Here is a 25,438-nt window from a genome sequence, read left to right as displayed (position 1 = left end):
ATTATTAATATTAGTCGCTTGTTCGGGTCACAGTCTGGGTCAAGGTAAACCAGCCGCAAGGGAAGCGTCCGTTCAACCGAGCCGTGTGTTCAATCCTGTAACCAAACCGCCGTGCAGCTGTAGACGGCAGGACGGTTCCTCACTGAAAACGGCAGTGACGGTTCAGGGCCGTAACCCCACTTACATGTACCGGCATGCGAGTCCGTGACAACACTGCAGCCAACACGATACTCATACACAGACAGGCCTAGCCTGAACACAGTCCGCAGTAGTGCAGCTGAGACTAGTAGTACACCCAGGAACAAACCGCACAGTTACACGGTGCACCCACGCTCTACCGGCCCTATTCCGCAACACAGTCAAGCCTACGTGAGCCTCGTAGCAGGCTGCGTGGCAGGTGTTTCCATGTACGTATCACAAGTTTTTTGCTGATTACATCCTGTTTTCTCTATTGCTACTTGTGCATTTTGCTCCAAAAGGGAGCCATCAGACCACGGCAACAAGAAGACGTTTGCTGTAGGTATAAATCAGCAAAATCAGCGATGTTAAAAAGCTCCTGTTCCTGGGCCTGCGAAGGAGGCTATCCCGGCGCTGCGTGTGGAGAGGTGGGCGTGTCCTTCCTTTGTCGTCACGCTGGGTGGCACATGTAGGACGTGTTCAGATCGGTTCCGCTACTCCAGCGAAGAAAATAAACGCACTACTTGAAAGACGTACAAAACTCGGCAACAGAGACGAACAAAAACACACTGAAACCTAGCCGTGGCGAGTCTTGGAGGGCGTATGTTTCTTATTATAGCGTTCTGTTTATGGTTAAGGCTATATTAAAAGCAGAAGATGCCCTCCACAAGTTGCAACATTGGCATTGCTAACTGAAGCCACGAATTCCCCTGCACATCAAATTCAGAGAACATTCAGCGATATTGAAGAAGGTGAGAAGAATCGAACCACGAAAAGTTGTAACGTTACATAACATTTGATACAGGAAATGTGAAGATAGGTAGGTACACGTTTCTGTTCTGTTTCAGAACAACAATGTGTCTTGCTTCAAAGTAATATAAATAGACAGCCAAGTGTGTATATACGTAACTGATCGATTTCCCTGTAAGACACAGGAAAAGACCAGGCAGGTCATTAACGTTCCTTGTCGCTCAGAGGTCCCTTCTTAATCTTGTTCGGTTCCGGAACAATCTGTACACGTCGCTGGGATTGTGTGGGGTTGCCAGCTACTACATCGTGACTTAAGCTTCCTTTTGTGCGACTTCTGTTTTAATACATGTTTACACCAGTCACAGCCTTGACACAGCAGTGAACTTTGTCCAATTACCAAGTATTTGTCTGGTATTTGTACGTTTGCCAGTTCTATATATACTACTCTCGAGCTCCAAGTAGAGGTTTAGGCTCCGACTTAGTTCTTACGTGTTTTAGGCGTTTTTATTGGGCTTTCTCTTTGTTCTGGCAGTTTTTTCGTATTGTTTTACGTTAGCCTTACCTCTGCCGGCAAATGAGTGACAAATGGTAACTGTTTGGCCAATTTGTCTTTACAGCACCAGAAGATCTGCTTGGAGATCACGTCCATACTGTTACCGGCAAGGTGTCAGGGGAGGATGATATAAATGCCGCCATTTGCGAAATGTAACGTTACATGTTCAAAACGACCAATGAGCGAAAAGACCTTTAAAAAAAATCCGTTCCCTGACACATCTGCTTGAAGACTATATACGAGCTAGCTAGCACATGTCCTAAATCCTAATCTCCAAGCAGATCTTTTGGTAGGGGTAAGACAGTATCAAATTGGCCAGTCTTGGGTGGGGAAATGGTTACAGACTGGCCAATTTGATACTGTCTTACCCCCACCAAAGGATCTGCTTGGAGATGACCTAAATCCATCTTCGTCTAGTGTGGATATAACTAACAATCTTCTGAGACATCTAGGTCTGTGTTCAGACTACTGCTCAAGTTGTTAAGGGCGCGGCAAGTTCAAGATAGAAGGAATGTGGTTCTTTTGTAAAATAACCTTAAACCAACAAACATGATTTACTAGTCTAGTATATTCGCAACATGTCTGGTTCTATTGTTGTATGTAAAAAGAATTGAGAAGAATGGATATAACTAGCTGTGAAAAGAGCAGCGCGCTCACTTTTGTCTGTAGATTCAATAGCTTCCCTACCAAAAGGTCACAAGTTAGATTCTCTCTCTATTCTTCTTGACCATACGACCAAGGACCTTGACCGAACCAAGAAAGTTTAAGTCTTCAATCTCCTTGCCCAAACAGACCGATTTCCGGTACAGAACATTCAACGACATTTTCGAGTATTACAACTTCACCGTGATCCTGCCCCCGGCGTGTCCAACTTCCTCTGTACGTAGAAATTCCCGCGGGATTCGCGTGAACAGAAGGCGTCAACACTATAGCTAAGTGTCCGTCAGTTATACTCTCCAAGCAGAGGTTTGGGTTTTGGGGGTATTTTTAGTGTGTTTTTAGGCTTTTTTTATCGGGGTTTCTCTTTTGCACTGAATTTGGAAAAAAAATTCAGTGCAAAAGAGAAACCCCGATAAAAAAAGCCTAAAAACACACTAAAAATACCCCCAAAACCCAAACCTCTGCTTGGAGAGTACGTCAGTTAGGCTTTTTGCTTTTTATCTAAAACTGTTCCGCGCACGGAACCTACCCATAGCTTTTCGACGTAGGAAACGCTAGATTTGAAAACAATGTCAAGGAGCTTGGGTCGTGTCTTTGAGTAAGAAGAAGTCAGTACTAGTGTTCTGCCAAATTCCGATTTCACCAATACGTTTCTATGTTAACCCAACAGTGCATGTACACCGGGAAAACGTCATTTTGTAGTCTAATTACCAACATTGACCCTGTTGATACCAATTTCACGCCATTAGTTTGTTTATACTGCTAGTCATTCCACGTTCCTTCACGCGGTAATAGCCTGGGTGCGGCCGGTGACTCACTCCGTACAGGGTTACAAGTAACAGGTAGCCCCGGACCGTAAGTACGTTGTGAGTTCTATGGGTGCGTGTCATATAAAAGGAACCGAACATTTGATTTACAACTTAATGTAAATGTCAGGCCACTTATATACTTATATATCAATGTCACTTAGGAAATCTAACAAAGGGTTTTATAACAGATCATACTTGTTTGTTCTTGTTTCAAACGCCCTTCTCGTAAAAAAAACAATGACACTGTATAGCCAAAAATAAAATAAAATAGGACCAACACGTACGGTCTGCCAGACCAGGACCACTCACGATTTATACGAATGTTTTTTTATGGCCCGATCTTTAAAACCTTCTCCCTGCTGCCTAACTCATAAGGTTAATACATGAAACTCGGTCCCGTTTCAAGTCGGGTGCAGGTATACAAGAAGAGATATTTCTGTGTTCACGGCAAATTGTCATCACTGTCACCCCTGTGTCATCACTACCTCACCTGGTGATGATTTTACCTTCACGTCGGACCTTTGCATTCTGTCCTAAGGGGACATGTATAACTTACAACTGACCTTTGAACTAAGACCCGAAACTACGGGTAATTCGGTATCTTGCAAATCAAGAAAACCTCCCTGTATATTCAACCTCCTTGTGCAGACCGAGCTCAATCCCATGTAAATCAGAACAAAAAGGACTCAGTTGTTACGCGACTGTTATAAAAACCTCCCAATTGCCAAAGGTAAGAAAGTAGCTGGGAGTATGTAAGTTACACCTGCCGCCATGTTGAACCCGTGGTTCTCCCCCCCCCCCCCCCTTTCTAAACGAGCCGGAACACACCATGTCGAAATCTGTCATTATCGAATAACTCCTTTCTCGAGCTCAGCAAGAGCAATTGATATCACTGAACAATGACGACAGAAGCGCCTGTGCCGGGACAAGTGCTTCAGGAGAGTTCAGCTGTTCAGTACAACAAGCGGCACTCGCCATGCGGAACACGGGATAGTTCTTCTGTTACTGGGAAAGGGTCTATCTTCTGCCCCAATCTAGTTCAAACATTGACTTTAAGTAACGGCTGCACCTTGACCGATCTTTAGTTCAGCAGAAATACTAGGTTAGCCAAAACGCCAGGTTACAAGTCGAGCCGTTTTAAAAGTAGGTTGCCCTGCGGGCGTTATGTTTGACTTGCACTGATTCATCCAAACACAACGCAAGTGTTTGATCACTTGGATCATTAAACATCCTACAACTGAAGACTGTAGTTGAGTGACAATTTATAAAGTTATGACGTTAACGAAACTACCTCTAAGGACTACCTAGCTAGTTTCCGGAGAAAGAAAGTCTTTAAATTGTTAGATTATTACGTAAGAAACTTGAGACACAGTCTTACCTGCGGGTGCCAGCAGAATTTCTTAAGGTGCGTACAATGTAGGTCCCTCAGTTCCTTGAGAAACTCTGGACTTTCCGGTATGAAGGTTAACACCTTATAAAGTTCCAGGTAGGTGTTTTGGCCAGTTGTACCAACGGATTATTCCAAACAAACACAGGTGTTTACACAGTCAACAAAGCGCTGTTTACGGTTGGGACGTTAGTGGACTTGCTGCTTCAGGACCTTCCCTTCCACACGCCTCATTACCAGGTCTACCTGAACAATATTTGCGCTGACTTACCTGTACTGAATCACCCAAGGTCGGCTGGACAATACAGGTAGATCGCGCCGGGAGGTTATCGTGCACTTCTGATATCTGCAGTCGTGACGCCCGTGTGTTCTTAACTGTGACACCTGGACTGTTCGTACCTGTACAGTACCTGGAACTATTGACCCGCGGTCGGTTCGGCCATGAATAAACAAATTATCAAAGAGACGGAACCACTAAAAGTTACAGGGGTGTCTGGGCCGCCAACTTGTGACGCCCTACATACTAGTCTCCCTAGAAGGCTCTACGCAAGGAGGTTTAAAATCAAACCTTCTTGCTCTACGACAGGCATGTTCCCCTTTGATGGCATATCAATTTTATTTGTACTTTGTACTCTTTACGTACGGTGGGCCAGCACAAGAACCCGGGTACAAATAAATGTGAGGAAAAAACGCAGAAAAACAAAACGCCCATTCCTAGAGCCTGGTGATGAGGCTACTGTAGAACTGCTTATGCACCATATTTTTGTGCCGAATTCAGCAGTTTCATCACCCAAGGTGAGAGGAAACTGGAGAAAGGGGAAAGGAAAGTATGCAGGACACGGCCTCGGGAGCGTGATTATGTTTCCGCCGTGCCTCAGTGATATAAATACCTGTACAGTATCCGGCATGGGCATACATGTAGGACATTGCCGGACCATTGTTAATGTGATGACGTTTCGCAGGCCAGGTGAATGTAGCAAGGAAAATAAGGCATAATACAATGTTAGTAAAAATAGCACACAAATACGCACACGTGCACACTCAAGCACACACGCACGTGTACACACACACACACACACACACACACACACACACACACACACACACACACACACACACACACACACACACACACACACACACACACACACACACACACACACACACACACACACACACACACTGTGACACACACACTTATACATACACAGACACGAACACACTGTGAAAAATATACACACGTATGGATATTAGCTAACGTTAAACGTTCGCCTAAGTTCGATGCCAATACTTTTTAATTTACGGCACACATTTGTTCATTTTGCAGCTGCTTTGTACGATTTACAGTATGGTCGTACTTTGTACTTTTTTTTTTTTGAAACCGAAGAATTTAGAATTCATGCGCGCGCGGATGTCATCCATATAATCAAATCATTATGGCCCAATGGTTACTTTAGGCGACAACAGTCAGAATCCCACCTATCTTTGGTAAATCCCACTTTATTTTCCGCAGATACCGGTGTTACCGCTCCAACAAAAGCGGGATTTACCAAAAGCCAAATTCCGGGAAAGTCTTCTGAGTGCATCCACCGGTAAATGTCAAGGGTAAACCCTTAACAATAGCATTATGCAAATCTGCTCTGACAATAGCGATGGATTCCAGGCAAGTCTGTCTTGACAATAGCGATGGATGCCAGGCAAGTCTGTTAAATCTTGCCTAAAGCATCAAATGCCAAAAGCGACCGTTACCAGGCATACTTGGAAGTTATCACCTTTATGAAATCCCACTTCACCGGTTGTATTACTGCAGCGCTGTTTGGCGATCGAAAGCTGCGATAAGATTTTAGACCGCTAGGTGTCCCCACATGGCAACTCGTTACCGACTGATCGACTGTACTACAAATTAAACGTCATTTCATGGACATCGTTTGGAGCCAACAGTCAAGACGATCGTGAGGCCCAAGTAAAAGGGTCGGTGCTTCGCTTTGTTATTTCAACATAAACCTAGTGTTTGCTTTAACTGTAAAGAGAAACCGTTAGCCTATTGGAATTTGAAGTTTTGACGAATTTTTCCATTGCTGCCTGCCTTACAACTTAATATTAAACCACACGTCTGCTTGGGAATACTTCCAACACCTGGTGATCAAGAACATGCCACACACCTGTTACCTTCCGCGTAAGCCGTGAAAAACATGAGGCTAAATCTCTAATAAAACAGGTGAGAGAGTAAAGAACGCGCTTAATGTTTTACTTGAGGTCTTTGCCTGTTTTACAGAATGAGTTAAAGTTTCGATTCATGTATGTTTAATGTCGTTATGATCAAACAGAAGAATAAAATTGGCTCAAATTGAACATGGTGAAAAGTATTTGTTTTGCATCAAAAAAGAAAGTAAGCTGAAATTTATTACTGTTTTTCTTATACCGATGGCTTTTCCAAGGTACATGCACCACTTTCGGACACATACACTCAATAATAAAGCAATTTTAGCGATCAGAAAGAGAAAAGTATGTCTCAATTTAAAAACCCCTTACGAGCCTTTCGATTTCGCCAATTCCCAAAACGCCGAAATCCGGGAGTGAAACTTGTTTCCTTCGCGAGATACGGCCCGTTTTCTCACTTCCGGTTTGAGAGAGTGTCAAATTAGGCTCTCTTGGGGTTTATGATTTTCACTTGACGAATGCGATAAAATTGATATAAAACAACATTGCCAAGTGTTTTCACTCATTTCTTGCCATTTTTGTCAAACATTTTTAATGCTTTACCTGATTCAGTGGCTAAAACTCTCGTAGGTTGAAGTTTTATTTCGATTTTTTGGTCCGGTTACGGTCTTGTAGTTTGGTGAAGTGACATTTTCTCAGAGGCCGACTGAGGAAGCCAGGGAACCGGAAGTGCTAGTTTATTAGCCTCTACTAGGCTTCGGGAGGCGACTGGAAAGAGTAGAAATTGGCCAAATAGAGAGATAACATGCCAGGGGAGTTGGTCCGCCAGAGAGTACATTTTTCCGCATCCGAATTTCTACTGTTTCAGCCGCTTCCCGAAGCCAGGTAGAGGCTACCAGTTCATGTAGGGGCTATGTACTGAACTGACTGAATGATAAACGCCTCATTGTACACTTTAAAACTCTTAATTATCATTCTAAATAAATATACGAATGTGTCTGGACCCAGTTGTGGAAATCTCCACTGGTATTATGCCTAGTTTCTCCTACATTACAAGTCGATGTTACATGCCCGATTGTGTAGTGCATAATAGAGGAAAGCAACAACACAGGTTAAAGATGAATCACATATATTTATTCCTAATTCCTCGACTCAATATAAAAATCCTTTAATTGCTGGACAATTGACATCCAGCCAGAGATTTTATGCAAGCATTTCTACACAAGCTCACTACATGTACATGTAGTTTCTGCCATCATCTACAGGCGTGACCAAACTGTACTATTTGCCAAAGATTCTTGAAGAGCTTTCCTTACATGTAAGAAGTTACAGTTACTCCAATGCTAGATATGAAAGGGCTGAGAAATACAATTTCTGGGCCTCAAAGCTTGCAGAATTTCTTACTATAGGGAAATTACATGCATGCCTTCCTGGTAGGTGCAGGGCATATAAAGAAGACAAAAAAATTTTAATATGCAATTCAGTCCTTGAGCCAAATTAGTGGCTACATGACAGTACTCTTACCGGTTTGCTGGTGATTTTCAAACATAAACAAAACGAAATCTATACAAGTTGTATTCACTAACACAGAACTCTTCCTGCCTTTGAAAATGTTTGTTGAAAAGGAAAAATGTAAGAATAAACATGAAACATTACAATTGTGGCATAGACATACATGACATTGGTTTGTGATATTACTCATAATACACTAATCAAGATATATTTGTTTGTAACATAAACACCATACAGCACAAAAACAGCTGACAACATGCTAAAAAGCAAAATATAAAATATTTGCAAGAAGGTTTAATCGAAAGTTATAGCTAATATGTTTAATAAGAAAGTTTTTCAATTGATTAAAGTTTTAGCAGAGCAAAACAATATTCCTACATCAGCCTGAGCCTTAACTACATTACATAACATCCCCTTTTTCCACTATGTTATCTTACATGGTACATTCTTATATATACATAATTCACAAGGGGGAACCAGAAGCTCCAGTTTTGGCTCCTTAATTCGCATGGATAGAAAACCCCAGTGGACAAAACAACTGTTGCTACAGTGCTTTACTGTACATACGCCCCCCTCCCCCCATTTAACATACTGGGTAGAGTAAGCAGGAAATTTACTGTCAAGCTCTAATCTGACTAAGCAAAACTAGACATGCATCTAGAATGTCTGATTCTCTTTTCCAGAGTGGGAGTAGCCTTGTATCAATAACTTTCAGCATCAAACTGCTGAAAGAGACTGTGATGAAAAGGTGTTGAAACCAGGCTAGATTCTGAAGCTCAGCTCTCCTCTTTAGAGTCAGTTTTACTTTAAATTTTCCTACGATAAAAGCTTTGAGCCCATTTCTGTTTGCAAAGGTCAGAGTTCTGAGTTCTCTTTCCCAGAGTCAGAGTTCTGAGCTTAGTTCTCTTTCCCAGAGTCAGAGTTCTGAGCTTAGTTCTCTTCCCCAGAGTCAGAGTTCTGAGCTTAGTTCTCTTTCCCCAGAGTCAGAGTTCTGAGCTTAGCTCTCTTTCCCAGAGTCAACAGTTCTGAGCTCAGTTCTCTTTCCCAGAGTACTGAGCTCAGAGCTCCTTCCCGGGCTCAGTTCTCCTCCCCAGGGCTGTCTCAGCTCTCCTTCCCAGTGGTGAGTAGCCTGAGGGCCTTCTGCAGGTTGTCTACAGCGGTGGGGACGTCCTCGTACTGCAGGGCGCTGATTGCATAGCGGCACATCTTGGAGGCCTTGTTCATCTCGTCTGGGGTTAGGGAGACGCCACCGGCTGGAGGGGAGGGGACAGAGGGGTAGGAAATCACACATTTTTTTATTCATTTTTATTTATTTATTAACACTTTGAAAATGAATACCCACACAAGTAAATATAAAAGAAATAGTGCAATGGAGGCCAAAAGCTTAAGCCTCCCTTCCATCAACTTACTTAACAATTAAAATAAGTCAATTAAACAAAGAAAACCCAGGAAAGTGTCCCGTCATCTGTTATGTGTCCTGTGTCTGAGAACAAGACTAGTATAGCATCAAGTATATCACGCAACTAGATAAATTCTCTAAAGTTAGACATTTCAGATAGCATTTGCCATCTTTCGTGATGAGAACTTATCCAGTTCTATGATTTCTTTACTGTTACACTCTCAGTCAATTCAGTTGCATGATGCATTTTGTATTGCATATGAAAAAAATTACGATTATTGTGTACTTACATGCTGTGGGTTGTAGATAGTTGTCGTATGAAACGGCAGCCGGTTGAGACGGAACGACGTCACTCGGGGTCTCCGCAGGAGTGGTGGGCGGAGCATGAGCACCAGGAGGAACCTGATTGGCTGGAGGGGGAAACTGATTGACACCTGGTTGCTGCGGAGGCAAGTCCTTGAAGCCCATTGGTGGAGGCGCTTCAACTAAAGAGAAAAAAAAAATGCAGATTACTTTAAAATTTTATACATTCTGGGCAAATTTTAAAGTCGTTTGCACACATAACAAGACTTTTTATGTACTTAAAGACTCTTAACAAACATCTTCTACATTTGTAGCACAATACCCTAACACCCTATCTGTAGTCAGATCAACAATATCTCTCAAATGATACCTAACAACGATATCTAACAAAAAATAGAAATAAAGCAGTACGCCTGACACAATCACACGTGGAAAATCGTACAATGTACATCCAAAAAGTTGAGTGCAGAGCTTCCATCTTGGTGCCATTGAAACAATGAAAATGACTTGTAGTAGGTGTATATCATCACCATGGCAACCCATGATCACTCACCTCCGCCCTCCTCCCCACCGAACGGCCCCGCTATCGGTGTCTCTCCCTTCCGTAGACAGTCGTGAATATACGCAGACTTCCAGCGCGCATACTTCCTGTGTTTTAACAGCTGGGGGCAGAAGCATGGAAAAATTGATAATTAAAACATTTCTAGATCCTGTTATTACTTCCAAAATGGACATGAAAATGTTTCCAGATCCAGTTGTTGTGTCCAAAATGGGTATGCAAATTAGCCTGGTGTCCAAACTTGTTTTAACTGCCAAATTTCTTTAGTCCTCTCCGTATATTTGCAGAGAGGACAAAAAAGACTCGGTAGCTAAAACAGGTTTGGACACCAGGCTGTATGAAAATATCTCTAGCAGGACACGGTAGCTTGCTGATGCAAGGGTACACAACCGACGGCAACAAAAAACTTTGGAAGACAATGATCATGACTGTTCTCAAAGCCAGGCACCAACATGCAGTAAGAATGATGGTGATGATGATGTTAGTCACAAAAGGCATCATTCTTGATTAAGAGAAAAAGATACAACTTACATCCTCACTGATTTCTCCAAACACCTGCAGTACGTCAAACAACAAGCTAGCTGTGTAGAACGACTTCACCACGGTTCTGTACAACACAGGGGAAGAAAAATGTCATGATGAAAAATTCAGACATATCCTAAACAAGACCTTTTTTGTTGGAATATGAGACATCTGGTCAAGGTTATTGACTTGTGTGTTTTGAATGGAAGACTGTTTATTGTTTCAAAGACCTCCATTAGTGACAGTACATATGTTATACATGACTTCACTACTCTTCCACATAACATCAAGAATTATGACATATATATATATATACACATTAAATTTGGGTACACAATATATATACATTCTTCAATTTACCACCAGTACTGTATAATCCTGTTTGTAGTAAGAAGAAAAAAGAGCAAAAACAAGATGCTTTCCTATGAACAACAGGAAGCCGTTCAGCTCACTTGTTGAAGGTTCCTGCCCTGTCGTTGTTGTCAGCAAATGAGAACAGCCTCAGTGCGTAGTTCTCCACGTGCGCCTGTCCGACAACCTCGTTTGTGATCGCGTCCGTTCCCTGCAGCTGGGTCTTCATCTGGGACGAGTACACACAAAGAAATAATAAACAAAACAATACAAATAAACATCGCCTGTCTTGACACATTCTTTGCGGTTGCAAAATTTCAAATGTTCTGTGTCTTTTCACAGAAGTCATCAAAGAAACAGTTAAGTGATTCATTATTTCCATTATCATTCTACCAACATCTTCCTGTATTCCATGCATGAATACTTAAAGTGGTTTGAAGCTATAGAAAGTAATGAAGCATTCAGAATATGTAATTCAAACCAGTGGGCCTGAAAATAACATCTGCAGCCTCAAGCATGCAACAGGAAAGCAATTTCGAACCAGTTAAGCTCAGACATACTGTTTTTTTTTATTTGTTGTGGCAGATGTATGTAACCTGGCAGATACATGTACTAGTATATGGTAATGGAGGTAATGATGTACGTTAGGAGACGTCTATAATTTAGTATAAATCCATATTTCCTTACCTGCTCCAGCAGGTCCATAAGTTTGATCAGGAAGCCGCGACAGTCGTTACTCTTACTGTCGATCGCCATGGCAGTCTGCATCGAGTACAGACGGCCTGCAGGAACAAACAAAGAAACATGAAACAGACTTTCTTTTAAGAAATTTCCTTATTAATCCCATGAAGATTCTGGTAGAGGAAGGACTGGTGGTCAGATAAGAGATTGACAGCCATTTGCTCAACATCTTCTCTTCCATGCACATCAATACAACAGGTTGAAAATCAGTGGGAACAGTGGGAATGGCATTATACAAGCAATTTTTTTTGTTTACATCAATAATTGGTTGGCATTTGCACAACATTGGTATGTAGGCAAATCACCTACTAGTATATCTACCACCCGCTGTGTTCTTGACATACACAACTACATGTATATGTATGTACGTGCCAAGAAGCTGCCACAAGTCATCATGATTGCCAGCAGAAGAGTCTGGTGACCAGGTAAGGCTGCACCAGACTGGTTGGTTTTCATTTCTTGGTCACGCCCCCCCCCCTCCATTACGTTGCAACTTTGCAGCCTCACTAGGACACTCCCCTTGAAACATGGTACCCCCAGGACTGTAATTGTAACCCTGATACTTGCCGTACTGGAAATTATGCCGCTAGTTTTCTGGATCTACAGACGTACCCAGAGTTAAACTCACCTTGATCAAACACTGGATCGATCCAAGCTGTCAAGAAAACATGTTTTATGTTTCTTACGTTTTCCACCAAATACGCATGAAAAACTGAGAAAACCGCGGCTCTAGCCGTGTTAGAAATACTCACAATAGTATGCGATGACTGGATCTCGCTTTTCGTGGTCCGTGGCGGTCTTCAGGTGGTGTTGTACCGCTTTAAAGGCGGCAGGTAACGGAGGAAGCGGAGACCCGGCGGCCGCCATCTTGTCTGGGTCAGTCACAATCACATGATCCTGTCGTCATCATGTTTGTCGCACGGTGGCGCACTTTTTCTATCCAATAATAACGGCCTCTAGCATTGATAATGTTTGCCCTCTACTGCAGTGATACTTTACTGCCACTGAGAGACGCTTTTGATCCATGGCTTTTCTGAGCATTTAAAGATGTTTTAAACTTCAAGAGAAGTCAGGCAGGCAAGCGTCCTACTGACCCGATGGTACCGGGTGCACATCTGGAACAGTTTTCACGGCCTGTCACCAGAATAATCCATTGCTACTGGCTTACGCTCAAATTACGCTCAAGTAAAGATCCACAGTAAATCGAGGAACAACTTCTATACACTTGGGCCTCCTTCACAGTCGAGTTTGTGGCATAGCATCGTTAGTGCACTGATTGAACTATTAAGCAACTTTTAATTTTCTACTTGAGGGGGGTAATTATCAACAAATTGAAAAATTGACATCTTTGTTCAGTGCTGCAACCCCCGCATATTGTGCCATATGTTTGACCAATGGATTAAGGCAGGCTGTTATGTTTGAAAGTTTCTTGATGTCGATCGGAGACCCGTTGATAAGGCTAGGTTTAAACAATGGTGTTTCACTCGCTCACGTATTAAACTTTGTCAAGCAAATATGACATTTTGACCCCATAGTTAAGATTCTTTCTCACATCAAACAACCTCCCGACGCGAGGTTTTGACCAGGACCCATTGTTCGTGCGGCTTGTCGTCTAGAGAGGGACAAAGGTTAGATGAGTAGAAGTTGTTTGGATAACGATGTACCTTGTATGCGGCACGTGTTTTGTGTGGTATGTGCATGGCACGCCCTCCAGACCAGTGGAATCAATGGTTATATTGCCTTACTTCCTCTGTAATGTTTTAATATTGCTAATTGTCAAGATCTATAATAGTGCAAAATGTTACATGCAAAATCCTACAAAAGAAATTGCCTGGGAACACTGGAACGTTTTGGCGTTTGTCAAGTCATTACTTACTGACCTGACAATACATGATGATGACTGGTTTATTGTTGATTTAAAAACATTTTGCAGCCCGGAGGCTGAATTGCATGTTTCTTTACATCAGTCATTCAGTGCCCACCTTTTAACAACTTTAAAATACCATTCTAGCGAGGAATGTGTACATAAAATTGAATTGCGATCTCTACAGCATAAAAATATAGATTTAGATTTAGATTCATTCATGTAAAGAAAACAGCAGAAAGAGTGAGTGAGTGAGTGAGTGAGTGAGTGAGTGAGTGAGTGAGTGAGTGAGTGAGTGAGTGAGTGAGTGAGTGAGTGAGTTACTTGATTCCCGCCAATTATTCTTGTTCGATCTCAGTGGCCTTCGTAAGGTCAAGGTCAAGGGACAAAATACGAGGATACTGAAAAGCTTCTCAGAACTCCCAGTCTATATAATTGGAACGATAAGAATTAGACAGCTTGTCAAACTGTCCACAATATTTTCGCTGACTAGCTATACTTTCCCGTGCCAGTTACTTAACTGACACAAACAACTGAGACTGTTTTTGTCGCCTGCTTCTTGGAAGACCGAAGGAAACGTAACCTCAAGGACGAATGGGTCGGGTCACCTGTCTTCAAAACATGTTACACATGATCAAAATAGTGGTGGAAAACTGCCTAGTAGGCAGAACTGAAGCCACGGGATGTTAGGGTTTGATTTGGCCTTGTTTGTTTGAACTCTAATCTTGCCATCATCCATTCATCTTACACTGATAACGGGCAAAAACAACTCAGCCATCTGCCGATGATCTGGGCTGTAGTCTGGCTATACAGCCTCCGCAAAGAAGCTGTGACGAGGAGCGTGTGACGATAAGAAAGAATAGCTGGGGTCAGAAACTCAGAATACAGGATGCAAGTACGAGTATTGTTTGGAAAGGATGGGAGCTGAGAAGCACAATATTGCACTGCATGCACATAACATCTTCTAAGAGCCTTGGCAATACGGTAAGAAAGCAGACAGACGAGAGCTAGACTGGATGCCAGACCCATAGCGCGTTAGGCCCAGAGTTAGCCAGCGTGTGGAAGATCTAGAGGGGGGTTCGGTGCAATAATCACCTGGGACTGCGTGAGGGGGGTTGGGGGGGGGGTCGAGTGTGGTTACGCGCTGGCCAGTGCTATACCGTCTATACGATAACCAGCACAGTTGGTCGGCCCAGGGCTAGGGGCTGACTTGCCTTGATCCGTTATCAGTGGAAGACGGATGGATGGCTATGAGATTAGAGTTCAAACGGACAAGGCCAAAATAAACCATGTCATTCCGTGGACACTAAACACTGCTGCAGACCTGCCTACTGGACAGAATTCCACCCAAACAACATGTGACAGAGAACATTTCTCCGGATAAACGACAACCAGGGAGGCGAGGTGACAGGTCGGCGAGGTGGGCGGATGACAGTTCAAGCTCGTTTGTCAACTGGAGCTCTCAAGTGAACTCCATCCATGCCAAGCAGATGTTAGGATGGAAAACCGCAACTTTTACTAGCTGCCTCGTTATTTTGGGATGGCCGTTCGTCAGAAAAGCAACAAAAACTAGCAATCCTAGTTCTAAGTTCAGACTTTGTTACAATGGAAGCAAATTCATATTATCAGCTGATAAACTGGCCAGGGCCTTTTCAAGTTATCATATAAGATCATATAAGATATATGTGATTCTGATTGTACTGCAGGATATCAGCAGTGTTTTGCCATGTACCACAAAAGTGGTTAGTAACATTACGGACATCGATATCGTTCAGTATAATGTCCTTGGCAACATAAGAGGAGCCAGGGGCAGTCCCTGACCCGAGAATATTGGCAGATTTTATATATCCAAACATCAATGCACACAGGAAGAGCCATAAACTACAAGATGTCGACGTCAAACAAAAACACAAAAAAGTGTTTTCTGCGGTAAAGTTATTTTGTTTATTCTGTGAATTGTTGGATAAAGCTTCCAGAGAACACAGCACATGTCTGTATTGTTCCCTCCCATCACACACAATGGCTCAATGACAGGGACACAATGGACGGACCATAAGTTACTAATTACGGGCAACGTTCATCAGCTATTTGTCAAATGTCTCCCTCCCTGCCCACCACGGCTCGTACGCTTACAAACACCTCGTCTTACGCCACGAAATTCACGCCGGACATTTAAAAAAAACAGGCGCCATTCAGAAATTTTCCAAAGATGAGAGTCGCTCCAGTGGTTTTGCTGCTTTTCTCGGTTTCGTGTTCTTTCTGTGCGGGAGACGAGGTGGTCGTACCTACGACGTACGGGGACGTGCGCGGCTTCGAGCTGAGGAACGTCCGCGCCTTCTTCGGGATCCCCTACGCCAGGCCGCCTCTGGGAGGCCTTCGGTTCAAGGAGCCCCTGCCCCCGAGCAGCTGGACGGGCGTACGCGATGCGACAAAGTTCGGGCCCGACTGCCCACAGAAGGCGTGGTTCCTCATGGCCATCTTCAACAGAACTCACCAAATATCAGAGGACTGTTTGTACCTGAACGTATATTCTCCAAATGTAAGTACTAACTATTGTACGATTCACTGGTGCGGTTTTCCCTGTATGTGTAACAGGTGTACATGGATACTAATTCGTCAACATTTTGAGGTGTGCTTTCTCTTTGTTTAACTTTTGAGCCATCATCTATCAGAATTGCTAAGCATCCATTGTGATGCTGTTGATATGCGCATCACTTATCCATTTTCCAATGTTGATTTTGATGTGTATATATAGCTTACAAAAAGTCAACATGTTTTGCGTCAGGTGTTTTAGTCTTCTGGCCAATGGGGTACTGTTTTGACTTTTGACTCCCCTGAGGGGGGGGCACTGGATGTGAGTCCCGCTTGGTTCAAAAGTATGACAAATCTTTAGTTTTAATATACAAAATACGGAAAAATCGTAACATAGACGATAGAAGATAGACAGATGGCTGACAAGGAAAGTTTAGTAATGTGGGACGAAGTCTTCAAAATGTATGCGTTCTTGGTGGGGATCCGGAGATACAGTTCCGTAATTTTCTACACTAGGAGAAGAGTATATGAGATTTAAGGTAGTAACAATCCGCACGGAGCAGAGAAAGCGCATTGGTAGGCCTTTGTTGATTGCTAGGAGTTCATCACAAGGAATCATAGAAACCGTGACAGGAGAACTAAACACCCATCAGACGTGTTGTGTTGTTATGATGGCCTTGGGGGACGTTCCCCAGAAACCCCCGGGAGGACGGTGTGTGTACCAGGTAAACTTGCTGACAGGTGACCTACTGATCAACCCTTCGTCCTTGCGTTTTCCTGCAGTCTTCCAAGAAACAGCGATGTTTGTCACTTCTTAATAAACAAAAGTGGGGTGATCTGGGGTCACCAAAAACATCCGAGGGTTTGACAACATCAATCTCCAAGCAGATGTTGAGAGGGGGTCGTAACTTTCCTAAATTTCCCTTAGTGGTGTTAAAGTTATCGCTGACAAACGAGAAAAGTCAGAGAATGTTACTTGCTCTGATCCTGCCTCTTGCCATACCTGGAAGCCAGGCTATGACAAGGGCTACACAAGCCAGTCCCTAAGATCCAGGGCCAATATTGGGGCGGGAAAAGTTTCTATATTGGCCCTGGAGCCCGCACAGGCCCTGGTGACAGTCTGACTTCTATTTTTAAGTTTGATATACTAGTATACGTAGGTAGTAGTTTTGTATTGTAACTTGTATGTAAGGTGTTGCTATTGCTTTATGGCCGGTAGTGGTAGTCCGGAATTGGACTGTCCGGATTGACTTTGCCGTTCTGTTGTACAGAAGCCAGCAGATAGCGGTCTCCACCCGGTGCTGGTGGTGATCCATGGCGGGTCGTACCGGAGAGGGTCCGGCCGGGAGTATGACGGCGCCGTGCTGGCAGAGCGGGGCACGGTCGTGGTCACCCTCAACTTCAGACTGGGGGCGCTCGGTAACATTCACACACTTCTGTCCTGCTTGTATCTTGTGTTTTAACAAATGACCTTGTGCCTTCACCAATGACCCTGTACTCTAACCGTTAGCCTTATGCGTTGACCTTGACAAATGACATTACAATCATAATCATGCCAGCTCCAACGATCGAAGTACCATGGGAGATGCCGAATGTACTGGTACACAGATGGGCGCTGCCTAAACTATCCTGACTCAGCTTTCAATTTATATACCAGACCTGTGTACATTGTTATTCTCATTACCTGCAATACAACTTGACAAACGCCACACAGTTGCTCAAGAAGTTCATATGGTTTCAGCCATCAGTGCACATCCCCTTGTATCGTTATAACCTGTCATGATTATAAAAAAATAAGAAACAACAAGACCATGTAGATCAGAATGCATCAATTGCCAATTAAACACGTAACATTCATGAAAACACTGAGCTCTCCACCCAGGGCGAACTTTGACCCACTCTAGACGACCGGCCGTACGAACAATGGGCCCTGCGTCGGGAGGTTGTTTGATGTGAGAAAGAGGCTTAGCAGCAGGGTCAGAATATCAAATTTACTCGGCAACGTTTGATACGAGAGCAGGTAAAACACCATTGTTTGATTCTAGCGTTATCAGGATGTCGCCTTACCTGAGCTGATTGCCGCTACCTGTGCTCAGGTTGCCGTCTCTCATCTTCAAGTATATATTACGTAGATGCAGGATGCGGGTCAAAGGAAGCAAATTAACACTGCATACCGTGTTGTATTACAACAAATATTCAGGTTGAAGCTGAATCTTGGCATACAGACTTTATGTACATAGAAAGTACTTTGTGAAATAAAAGATTGCTGAAACATTACGGTTCCAGACAAGTAGTCGCTTGTAGGACGCATCAACACCTTTAAATTGAGCTTACCAAAGTCGGGCTCCACTGTATAATAAAAAGTGCACATTGCCAAATAATAATCAGTGCTCTCCACTAAATAACGAAAGGATGTCCTTATAACTGATGCCGGACGTCTAGTTACTCTGTGTTCTTTCTAGGATGGCTCAGCACAGAGGATGAGAGCGCCTTGGGGAACTTTGGGCTACTGGACCAGATTGAGGCTCTGAAGTGGGTTCAGATGAACATTAAGCACTTCGGCGGGGACCCCGACAGGGTGACTATTATGGGATGTGCTGCCGGTGCCTCCAGCGCTGCCCTGCACCTGACGTCAATCTACAGCGCAGGTTAGTGACGTCAGCGATAAGCGCAGGTCGGACCGTCTTTTTATGACGGGGAAGAAAAATGATCAACAAAACGATAGACGTCAAGGGCAATGACACATACATTTAAGGGCAAATATAAGATATAATTGTGGACATAATGTATGACTTATCTTAACTTATCCACTTTTTAGGTCTGTTCCACGGAATGATCCTGAGCAGTGGATCTCTGGTAAACCCCTGGACAGTCCTCCTGCCCCCATACAGACCCTATGACCATGCTGCGGACTTGGCGGAGAAACTTGGATGTCCGACAGAGGTGGGGACCTCAAATCGCCTCATCTGACATAATTGATACGATATAGAACTCTTAACAGTTATCTGGTAGAAACATGAACGACCTCTTTGGCACTAGTACCACTACATTACTGATACTCCAGTAGCTCAGCCAGGGTTCGGGCTGGGATCTGCAATACCTGTATGATCTTCAACTTCTCAAAGTCTCCTTCTTACGTGCATCTTCTTCTCTAACACGGTACTGTTTTTCAGTCCACAGAGGACCTGGTGAACTGCCTGCGTCAGAAGACGGCAGAAGAGCTGGTGGAGACAAGCGTGGAGGTGAGTCAGGCAAACTATAACGATAACAAGATAATAAAATACAGCTGAAAGATGGTAAGTCTTTATAGCAGCATCACAAAATGGGTTGGGAAGATACGAATGAAAAATTAACCTAACGGCTGACTTTTTATACCAGAATAGATCTTGCCTGGCTTTGTTAGATCTCTGTCTTAGCGCTGTTTGGATGATATTAGATACGCTCAAGGTCCTCGAACTGTTTTGATGACGTAGGATGTTTCTGTCCAATCAGGGCCCTCCGATGATCTCCGTGTGGGCCCCGGTGGTTGACGGGCCGGGCGGGGTGATCCCGGACAGTCCCACGAAGCTTCTGGCGAAGGGAGCCTTCAGCAAGGTGCCTCTGCTAATGGGGACCGCCAGTAAAGAGATGTCCTACATCTTTGGTACGGGAATTAATGACAAAACGATCATAAGCAAGTAGTAAACACTGTTCTGTTCATATCATATACTGGCCAATAAAGACATATCCTGAATCTTTGGTAAGGGGCTGAACGACAAAACAACCGTAAGTCACTGTCTCCGTTAATAGAAACGACCGGTAAAGAGATGCCCTATAGATTGTTCTTTGGTAAGAGACCTGAAGGAAAAGTATCCGTCCATTGCTCTTTATTCCTCGCTTTCATCTTCCATCGGTGCATTTTTTTGTCAAGAAACTCTATCAATCCGTAGTTTGAAATAGAATCAGCATCAGAATGGTGGTTTTTACTGTTTCCCCCCCAGCTGATGTGAAGGGGATCGAGTTCGGGGTGAGTTCAGACATGGTGGATGAGATGCGGTCCCGGTGGGTGGAGCGGTACCCTTCCCGGGCACGGAGGTACATCAAGGACATCATCAGCTTCGAGTACACCGACTTCAAGAACATGCACGACCCGGCAGCACTGAGGGACAATTACATCAAGGTGACTGGGCGTTGGCAAAGGATTTTTCTTATATATTTGAGTGGTTTTGTTTGTAAAAAAACTGTTAATGGAATAGAGATAAAACAGGCAAATCGCTGACGAGGCAAATAGACGATTGAATACCATTCAAGTTGCAGGAGTCTGCAATAAAGATAACTTGTAAAATTTTACCCACCCAGTTTAAGACGGACTATGGGTACCACTCACCCATGCTGCACCAGGCCAATGCCCACTCCGGCTCAGGCGCACCCACCTGGGTCTACGTGCTCGACTACCGCTCCGAGAACAACCCACGGCCGAAATGGATGGGTGAGTCAGTTTGGACATTGACGAATTATCATTAGGAGCTTTCTATGCCCGAGTGCCAATCGTACTGTCAGTTAGAGCTGTTAGTTCTCAAACACACTGAGACTTGTACACATCCTTCGGTTCAGTCGACCGGTTATCGACGGTTAGACACAGGCTAAGCAAGAGAGATATCAGACTGTTGAAGTGATGACCACGAGACTAACCCAGGTATCTCCCACCTCCCACTACAGGAACGATGCAGGCGGATGACCAGGTGTTTATTTTCGGGCCGGGGACGCTGATGTTGAACGACAGATTCCGTCTGACGGACAGAGACAGGGAGGTCACCGACATGATGCGGACATTCGTGACCAACTTCGTGCGGTTTGGGTGAGGAAAATATGTATGGTCTTATGGTTAGCCCTAGCCTAATAACCATGCAATTCTAACTTTAGTTTGCTCCTCTGTCTCTGATCACTTCCTTACTGGGAGAGAACTACAGCTAGAATAGGCTGGCCTTGGAAACGAAAATTAAAGTAAAAATAGGCGTGTATCCCTGGCTGGACATTGTTACCATGTATCCTTGGCTGCGTCACTGACCTTGAGCAAGAGACAACTTTGGCGTTAACACCAACTTATAAAGGAGACAAAGTGTAATTTTGTGTCCACTTCGGTCTAAATGTTTATCATACTAGTAGCTTTATCCTTTTATTCTGTGTCGCCTCTCTTTATCGTTAACGTTATACCCTGTACATTGTCTTCCTCCCACCCAGGAACCCCTCCCCTCAGAGCCAGCCACTAGAGTGGAAGATGTTCCACGGAGACCAGCAGAGCTACCTGCAGGTCAGGAAGCCGGGAAAGACCCGCATGAAGGACTACTTCAAGACCAAAGTGACGGCCCTGTGGACGTCCTACGTGCCTGAGACCGTCCGCCGCGTCTATAACGTGTCGGCGGACGACATCAACCCGTTCGGGGGGTCCGTGTAGGACTGGGACGTACTAAATGTTACAGTCTACAACTATGTAGGAGGGGGGGGGGGAGATATACTGTTAGAAAAGTGGGGGAAATGTTACTGTTAGAAATGTGAAAAGTGGGAAAGCCAGTTTTCCACTGTGTGTCACTGTGTGACAGACCATAGCTGGTAGAAAATGTAAAATGTAGATTGACTAGTTTTCACTTGTACCTGATGTATGACAAAGTTGTATCCAGAGATGAAAGACCACATTGTGAACTGTGTACTGCTTCAGAGATGGGGAATGGGTACTTGTTTCTAAGTGTGACTAAGTTAGAAACTATAGGATTCGCACACACACTCCAGCAACTTATCTGATGAACCAAAATGACAGCCTGGTATAGATGTGTACGCACAACAGGGCATTGGCATGGATACTTGTTACCAATTATATCTTCAACGGGGCAAATAAAATTATTAACCATGGCGACTGATTAACATCATGTCATATTTACACGAAAGAGAGTGCTTTTGTTAAGTCTGTACCACGACCTGGAAGTACTTAGTATTAATTTTATCGAGTCAAAATGTGGAAATTGTTGGTAGCAACAGTTGCAAATAAACTTTCACCTCGAATTACCTATCTATGGTAGTAAGATTGATGAAAAGTTATGTATCCCCATGATAAGGGACCCCTTTAGCTGTTAATCTAACCACATGCAGGCGTGTCTCAGAGGGCACAGTTATCTGACAGGGCGCCGATAGATCCCATCCGTAGTCAGACGTTATCTTCGCCTTGCGACCAAACTGTTGCCAGGGCCAACACAGGCCAGCTCTTCGGCACCAGGTCCAACTTACCCCCAAGGAAATTTGGACTCAGCTCAGTCCTGAAAGGCCCTCAGTAAGAACTGATTCACGCAGACAAAATCACCAGGGTGGGTCTAGGCCGAGAAAATCCAGACTGGTGGTCAGACGTCAGCTAGTCTGTGACGTTATTTGTGCTTGTCAGATGTACTGGTACTATTAAAAAGCATTTCATGGTCCGCCGTGATTGTATTTGAATAGACGGAATTTGCCCCGTTATCGAGAGTATCCTATTTCGGGTGTTATTCGCTTGGCGATTGTTAGTTAGCAAATAACCAAAGGTCTCCGGCATACCAAAATGTGGAATGAGACGTGGGTTCAAGGGGGAATAGCCTGGATGCCAGACTGTTGTTAGAGGCTAACCAGAGGCTACTGATTTAATCTAACTGAGGGACACCTGAGGTAGATTCTCCTTGGGGACATCTCGGGTCCTGAAGCCGATGAGCTGACCGACTTGTGTGGGCCCTGGCAACAGCCAGGCTACAAATGGAGAAGCTTTAGCGACATCAACTACAGGTGGTTTCCACCACATGGTCACATAATGCTCGGTGCCACTCCGCTGAGGCCGGGTTCGAAAGTCCTTCGCTATTAAACATCAGCAGATCGGACCACGCTCTCTCGTTTAAAGGTTGTTCAAACACACCTCAAGGAGACAGGAACCATTACAAAACGTTCAGGAAAACAACAACAACGGAAAACAGGCGCAAAACATGTCAGATCTGTCCATCTGTTTGGACATGATGTTTTTTCCGGTGTGAGTGACGACCGCGCATCTGGTCACGTATAAACATGTTATGTTTAGATGTGATCTGGCACCCTGCCTAGCGCCGGGTCACACAGCTCAGCTGAACTAAGCACATTTATCTAATCTCGGCTTCCGATAACACAACTCACAAGCAAACAAACCATCCGATTGGACGAACCACAGTCGAACTGTACGGCACAGCAACATTTGACCAATCCCTGGCCCCGTCCCAAGAAGTTACCACACAGCAACACGCGAGAAAACCAATCAGTGCAATCAGCTGATCTAGTCACTTTGGCCATTCTCCTTCGCCCAGCTGGTTTGGAAAGATGAAGGCTCTCGGTGCTCTGTGTCTCTTCGTGCTGGTCTCCTCCTGTCTTAGCGAGGAAGAAGACAAGTTCAGGGTTAAGACGAAGTATGGCGACGTCCACGGGTTTGAGATAGAGACGAAAGCAGACAAGCACGTCCACGCGTGGCTCGGGATCCCGTACGCCGAGCCGCCGGTGGGCGAGCTGCGGTTCACCGAGGCCCGCCCGCCCAAGAAGTGGGACGACGTCCGCGACGCCACGCAGTACGCCGCCGACTGCCCACAGGACAAGGAGCAGCTGGAGAGGATCATGAATGGGACACACGCCATGTCCGAGGACTGTCTGTACCTCAACATCTACGCACCAGAGGTAAGTCTGGCTTCTTAAGAAAACGTCCTTACCTCGCCTGTTTGTAACCTCGAGTCGGCGAAGAATTTTGGCGTTACAAAACGCCATGTATGCACGATAAACCAAACGTGCACAGTTTCTGTGGTGTCACGACTGTACATCAAGTTTGGATCGGCTGGACAGAAGCAAATAGGAAAGAAAATATGAGTCGGTGTGAACTTATGCTAGGTCATTTCAAGGTCACATCAGCCTCTGTCTCCATGCAGATGTAACAGCAGGTAATGACGACAGAATGATGATGGAAACTGTCAATAAAACGTACCAGCCGACCGTCTTGTGCGTAACTTGTGATCAGGTCTGCTAACCTAACGTTGCGGTTACGCAAAAAATCATACGTGTCTTTGGCTGTCGAAATTAAAGGGCAAACGGTGCCTGCACAAACAAACCATGTCAGATAACTTTCACGGGCAGATTATTCATCCATGAAGGAGTTTTCGATATAACGCAGTTCCTCTCCCCCTCCAACGTGAATAGATTTTTCCAGAAATTTTTCTCGGCATTGCAAAAAAAAAAAAATCCGATTGTTGACGTTGAGACCAAACTGCTCCGCGCATGCCCCTGATCAAAGGTCGTTTTCTACCCCGGGCTCTGATTGACGGCGCGGCGATAAGAACAAGGTTACAAAAGTGTCAACACCTCCAGAACACCGGCACCACCTGCCAATCATATAACTCTCCAGTTTTCTCCTGTTCAGATGACCAAATGATTTTTAACATAGTTAAAAGTGTACTCAAATGGTGACCCAGCACAATCCAAAGTTTGTTTCATCTATTTGTGCTTATTGGCGTACCTTACAACATATTTGAAATTGAACCTTAGTTGATGCAATGTGTATTCTTGTGAAGACGAAACAAAACGTTCACATAACACGACACAACGCAAGACTTTCTTTGCCTTGCTCTGCTTCTTGAAGGTTTTTGACTTCAGAAAACAATTTGCTTGGCAACAATACATCCTAGCGCCAGTATCGCAGAAAGCTCTAAGGAAGACATCTAAACACTTCAGTAAGGACATCTAAGTCTTGAGTGAGTGACAAAATCAATGAATAGATTTACTGACTAATTGAACGGACCTGTTTGATGTGACAGGACCCCGAGAAAGGCCATCGGCACCCGGTGGTCGTGGTGTTCCCGGGCGGCGCGTACGACTGGGGGACGGTCCGGGCGTTCGACGGCACCGGCCTGGCCGAGGAGGAGGTGGTGGTGGTCACGGTCAACTACAGAATGGGAGTCTTCGGTAAGCACCTTCATATCAGCAGCGTCCTTCCACAGGCGTTACAAATACTGCTCGTCTCATTTGCAGGCTGAATGTAAAATAGTCGACATCGGCCTGAAAAGAGCTATATAATTTGCCAGGAGAGTTGGCCGGCCATAGAAAGAAGGACCAGTTTTGTCTGCACTATGGTCGGCTAACTCCCCTGGCCCTTTTTAGACC

The 25,438-nt window shown here is 44.4% G+C and overlaps 3 protein-coding genes across 3 annotated transcripts; 2 read left to right on the top strand and 1 right to left on the bottom strand.

The window, feature by feature from the left end:
• Window positions 1-8,282: 8,282 nt before the first annotated feature.
• Window positions 8,283-12,750, bottom strand: LOC109481246 (vacuolar protein sorting-associated protein VTA1 homolog). The gene is made up of 7 exons (XM_019783788.1): window positions 12,636-12,750; window positions 11,830-11,924; window positions 11,244-11,371; window positions 10,801-10,876; window positions 10,264-10,372; window positions 9,698-9,892; window positions 8,283-9,261 (listed from the first exon to the last, which is right to left on the bottom strand). Exons 1-7 carry the CDS (start codon window positions 12,748-12,750, stop codon window positions 9,110-9,112), a joined length of 870 nt encoding a protein of 289 aa, XP_019639347.1. The 3' UTR covers window positions 8,283-9,109.
• A 2,966-nt stretch (window positions 12,751-15,716) lies between these two features.
• On the top strand, window positions 15,717-22,244 carry LOC109481245 (neuroligin-2-like). Its single transcript, XM_019783787.1, has 10 exons — window positions 15,717-16,286; window positions 17,551-17,698; window positions 18,742-18,927; window positions 19,098-19,222; window positions 19,453-19,521; window positions 19,772-19,922; window positions 20,260-20,438; window positions 20,618-20,747; window positions 20,978-21,116; window positions 21,500-22,244. Exons 1-10 carry the CDS (start codon window positions 15,957-15,959, stop codon window positions 21,711-21,713), a joined length of 1,671 nt encoding a protein of 556 aa, XP_019639346.1. The 5' UTR covers window positions 15,717-15,956; the 3' UTR covers window positions 21,714-22,244.
• Window positions 22,245-23,556: 1,312 nt separating this feature from the next.
• On the top strand, window positions 23,557-25,311 carry LOC109481068 (para-nitrobenzyl esterase-like). Its single transcript, XM_019783541.1, has 2 exons — window positions 23,557-23,965; window positions 25,093-25,311. Exons 1-2 carry the CDS (start codon window positions 23,618-23,620, stop codon window positions 25,309-25,311), a joined length of 567 nt encoding a protein of 188 aa, XP_019639100.1. The 5' UTR covers window positions 23,557-23,617.
• The last annotated feature ends 127 nt before the right edge of the window (window positions 25,312-25,438 follow it).

This window comes from Branchiostoma belcheri, unplaced genomic scaffold (assembly GCF_001625305.1).
Source record: "Branchiostoma belcheri isolate BF01 breed outbred unplaced genomic scaffold, Haploidv18h27 scaffold54, whole genome shotgun sequence".
NCBI lineage: Eukaryota > Metazoa > Chordata > Leptocardii > Amphioxiformes > Branchiostomatidae > Branchiostoma > Branchiostoma belcheri.
The sequence above is the reverse complement of the archived record's forward strand: the minus strand, read 5'-3'. Positions and strand labels throughout refer to the sequence as shown.

Bases quoted from the DNA above. Each gene is read 5' to 3' on its own strand.
- LOC109481246 (XM_019783788.1), bottom strand. From the start codon at position 12,750: ATGGCGGCCGCCGGGTCTCCGCTTCCTCCGTTACCTGCCGCCTTTAAA. The intron at 11,925-12,635 runs GTGAGTATTTCT...TTGTTCCTGCAG, and splicing joins TCCAGTCATCGCATACTATT to GCCGTCTGTACTCGATGCAG. The intron at 11,372-11,829 runs GTAAGGAAATAT...TACTCGTCCCAG, and splicing joins TTATGGACCTGCTGGAGCAG to ATGAAGACCCAGCTGCAGGG.
- LOC109481245 (XM_019783787.1), top strand. From the start codon at position 15,957: ATGAGAGTCGCTCCAGTGGTTTTGCTGCTTTTCTCGGTTTCGTGTTCT. The intron at 19,923-20,259 runs GTACGGGAATTA...TTTCCCCCCCAG, and splicing joins AGAGATGTCCTACATCTTTG to CTGATGTGAAGGGGATCGAG. The intron at 20,439-20,617 runs GTGACTGGGCGT...TTACCCACCCAG, and splicing joins TGAGGGACAATTACATCAAG to TTTAAGACGGACTATGGGTA.
- LOC109481068 (XM_019783541.1), top strand. From the start codon at position 23,618: ATGAAGGCTCTCGGTGCTCTGTGTCTCTTCGTGCTGGTCTCCTCCTGT. The intron at 23,966-25,092 runs GTAAGTCTGGCT...TTGATGTGACAG, and splicing joins TCAACATCTACGCACCAGAG to GACCCCGAGAAAGGCCATCG.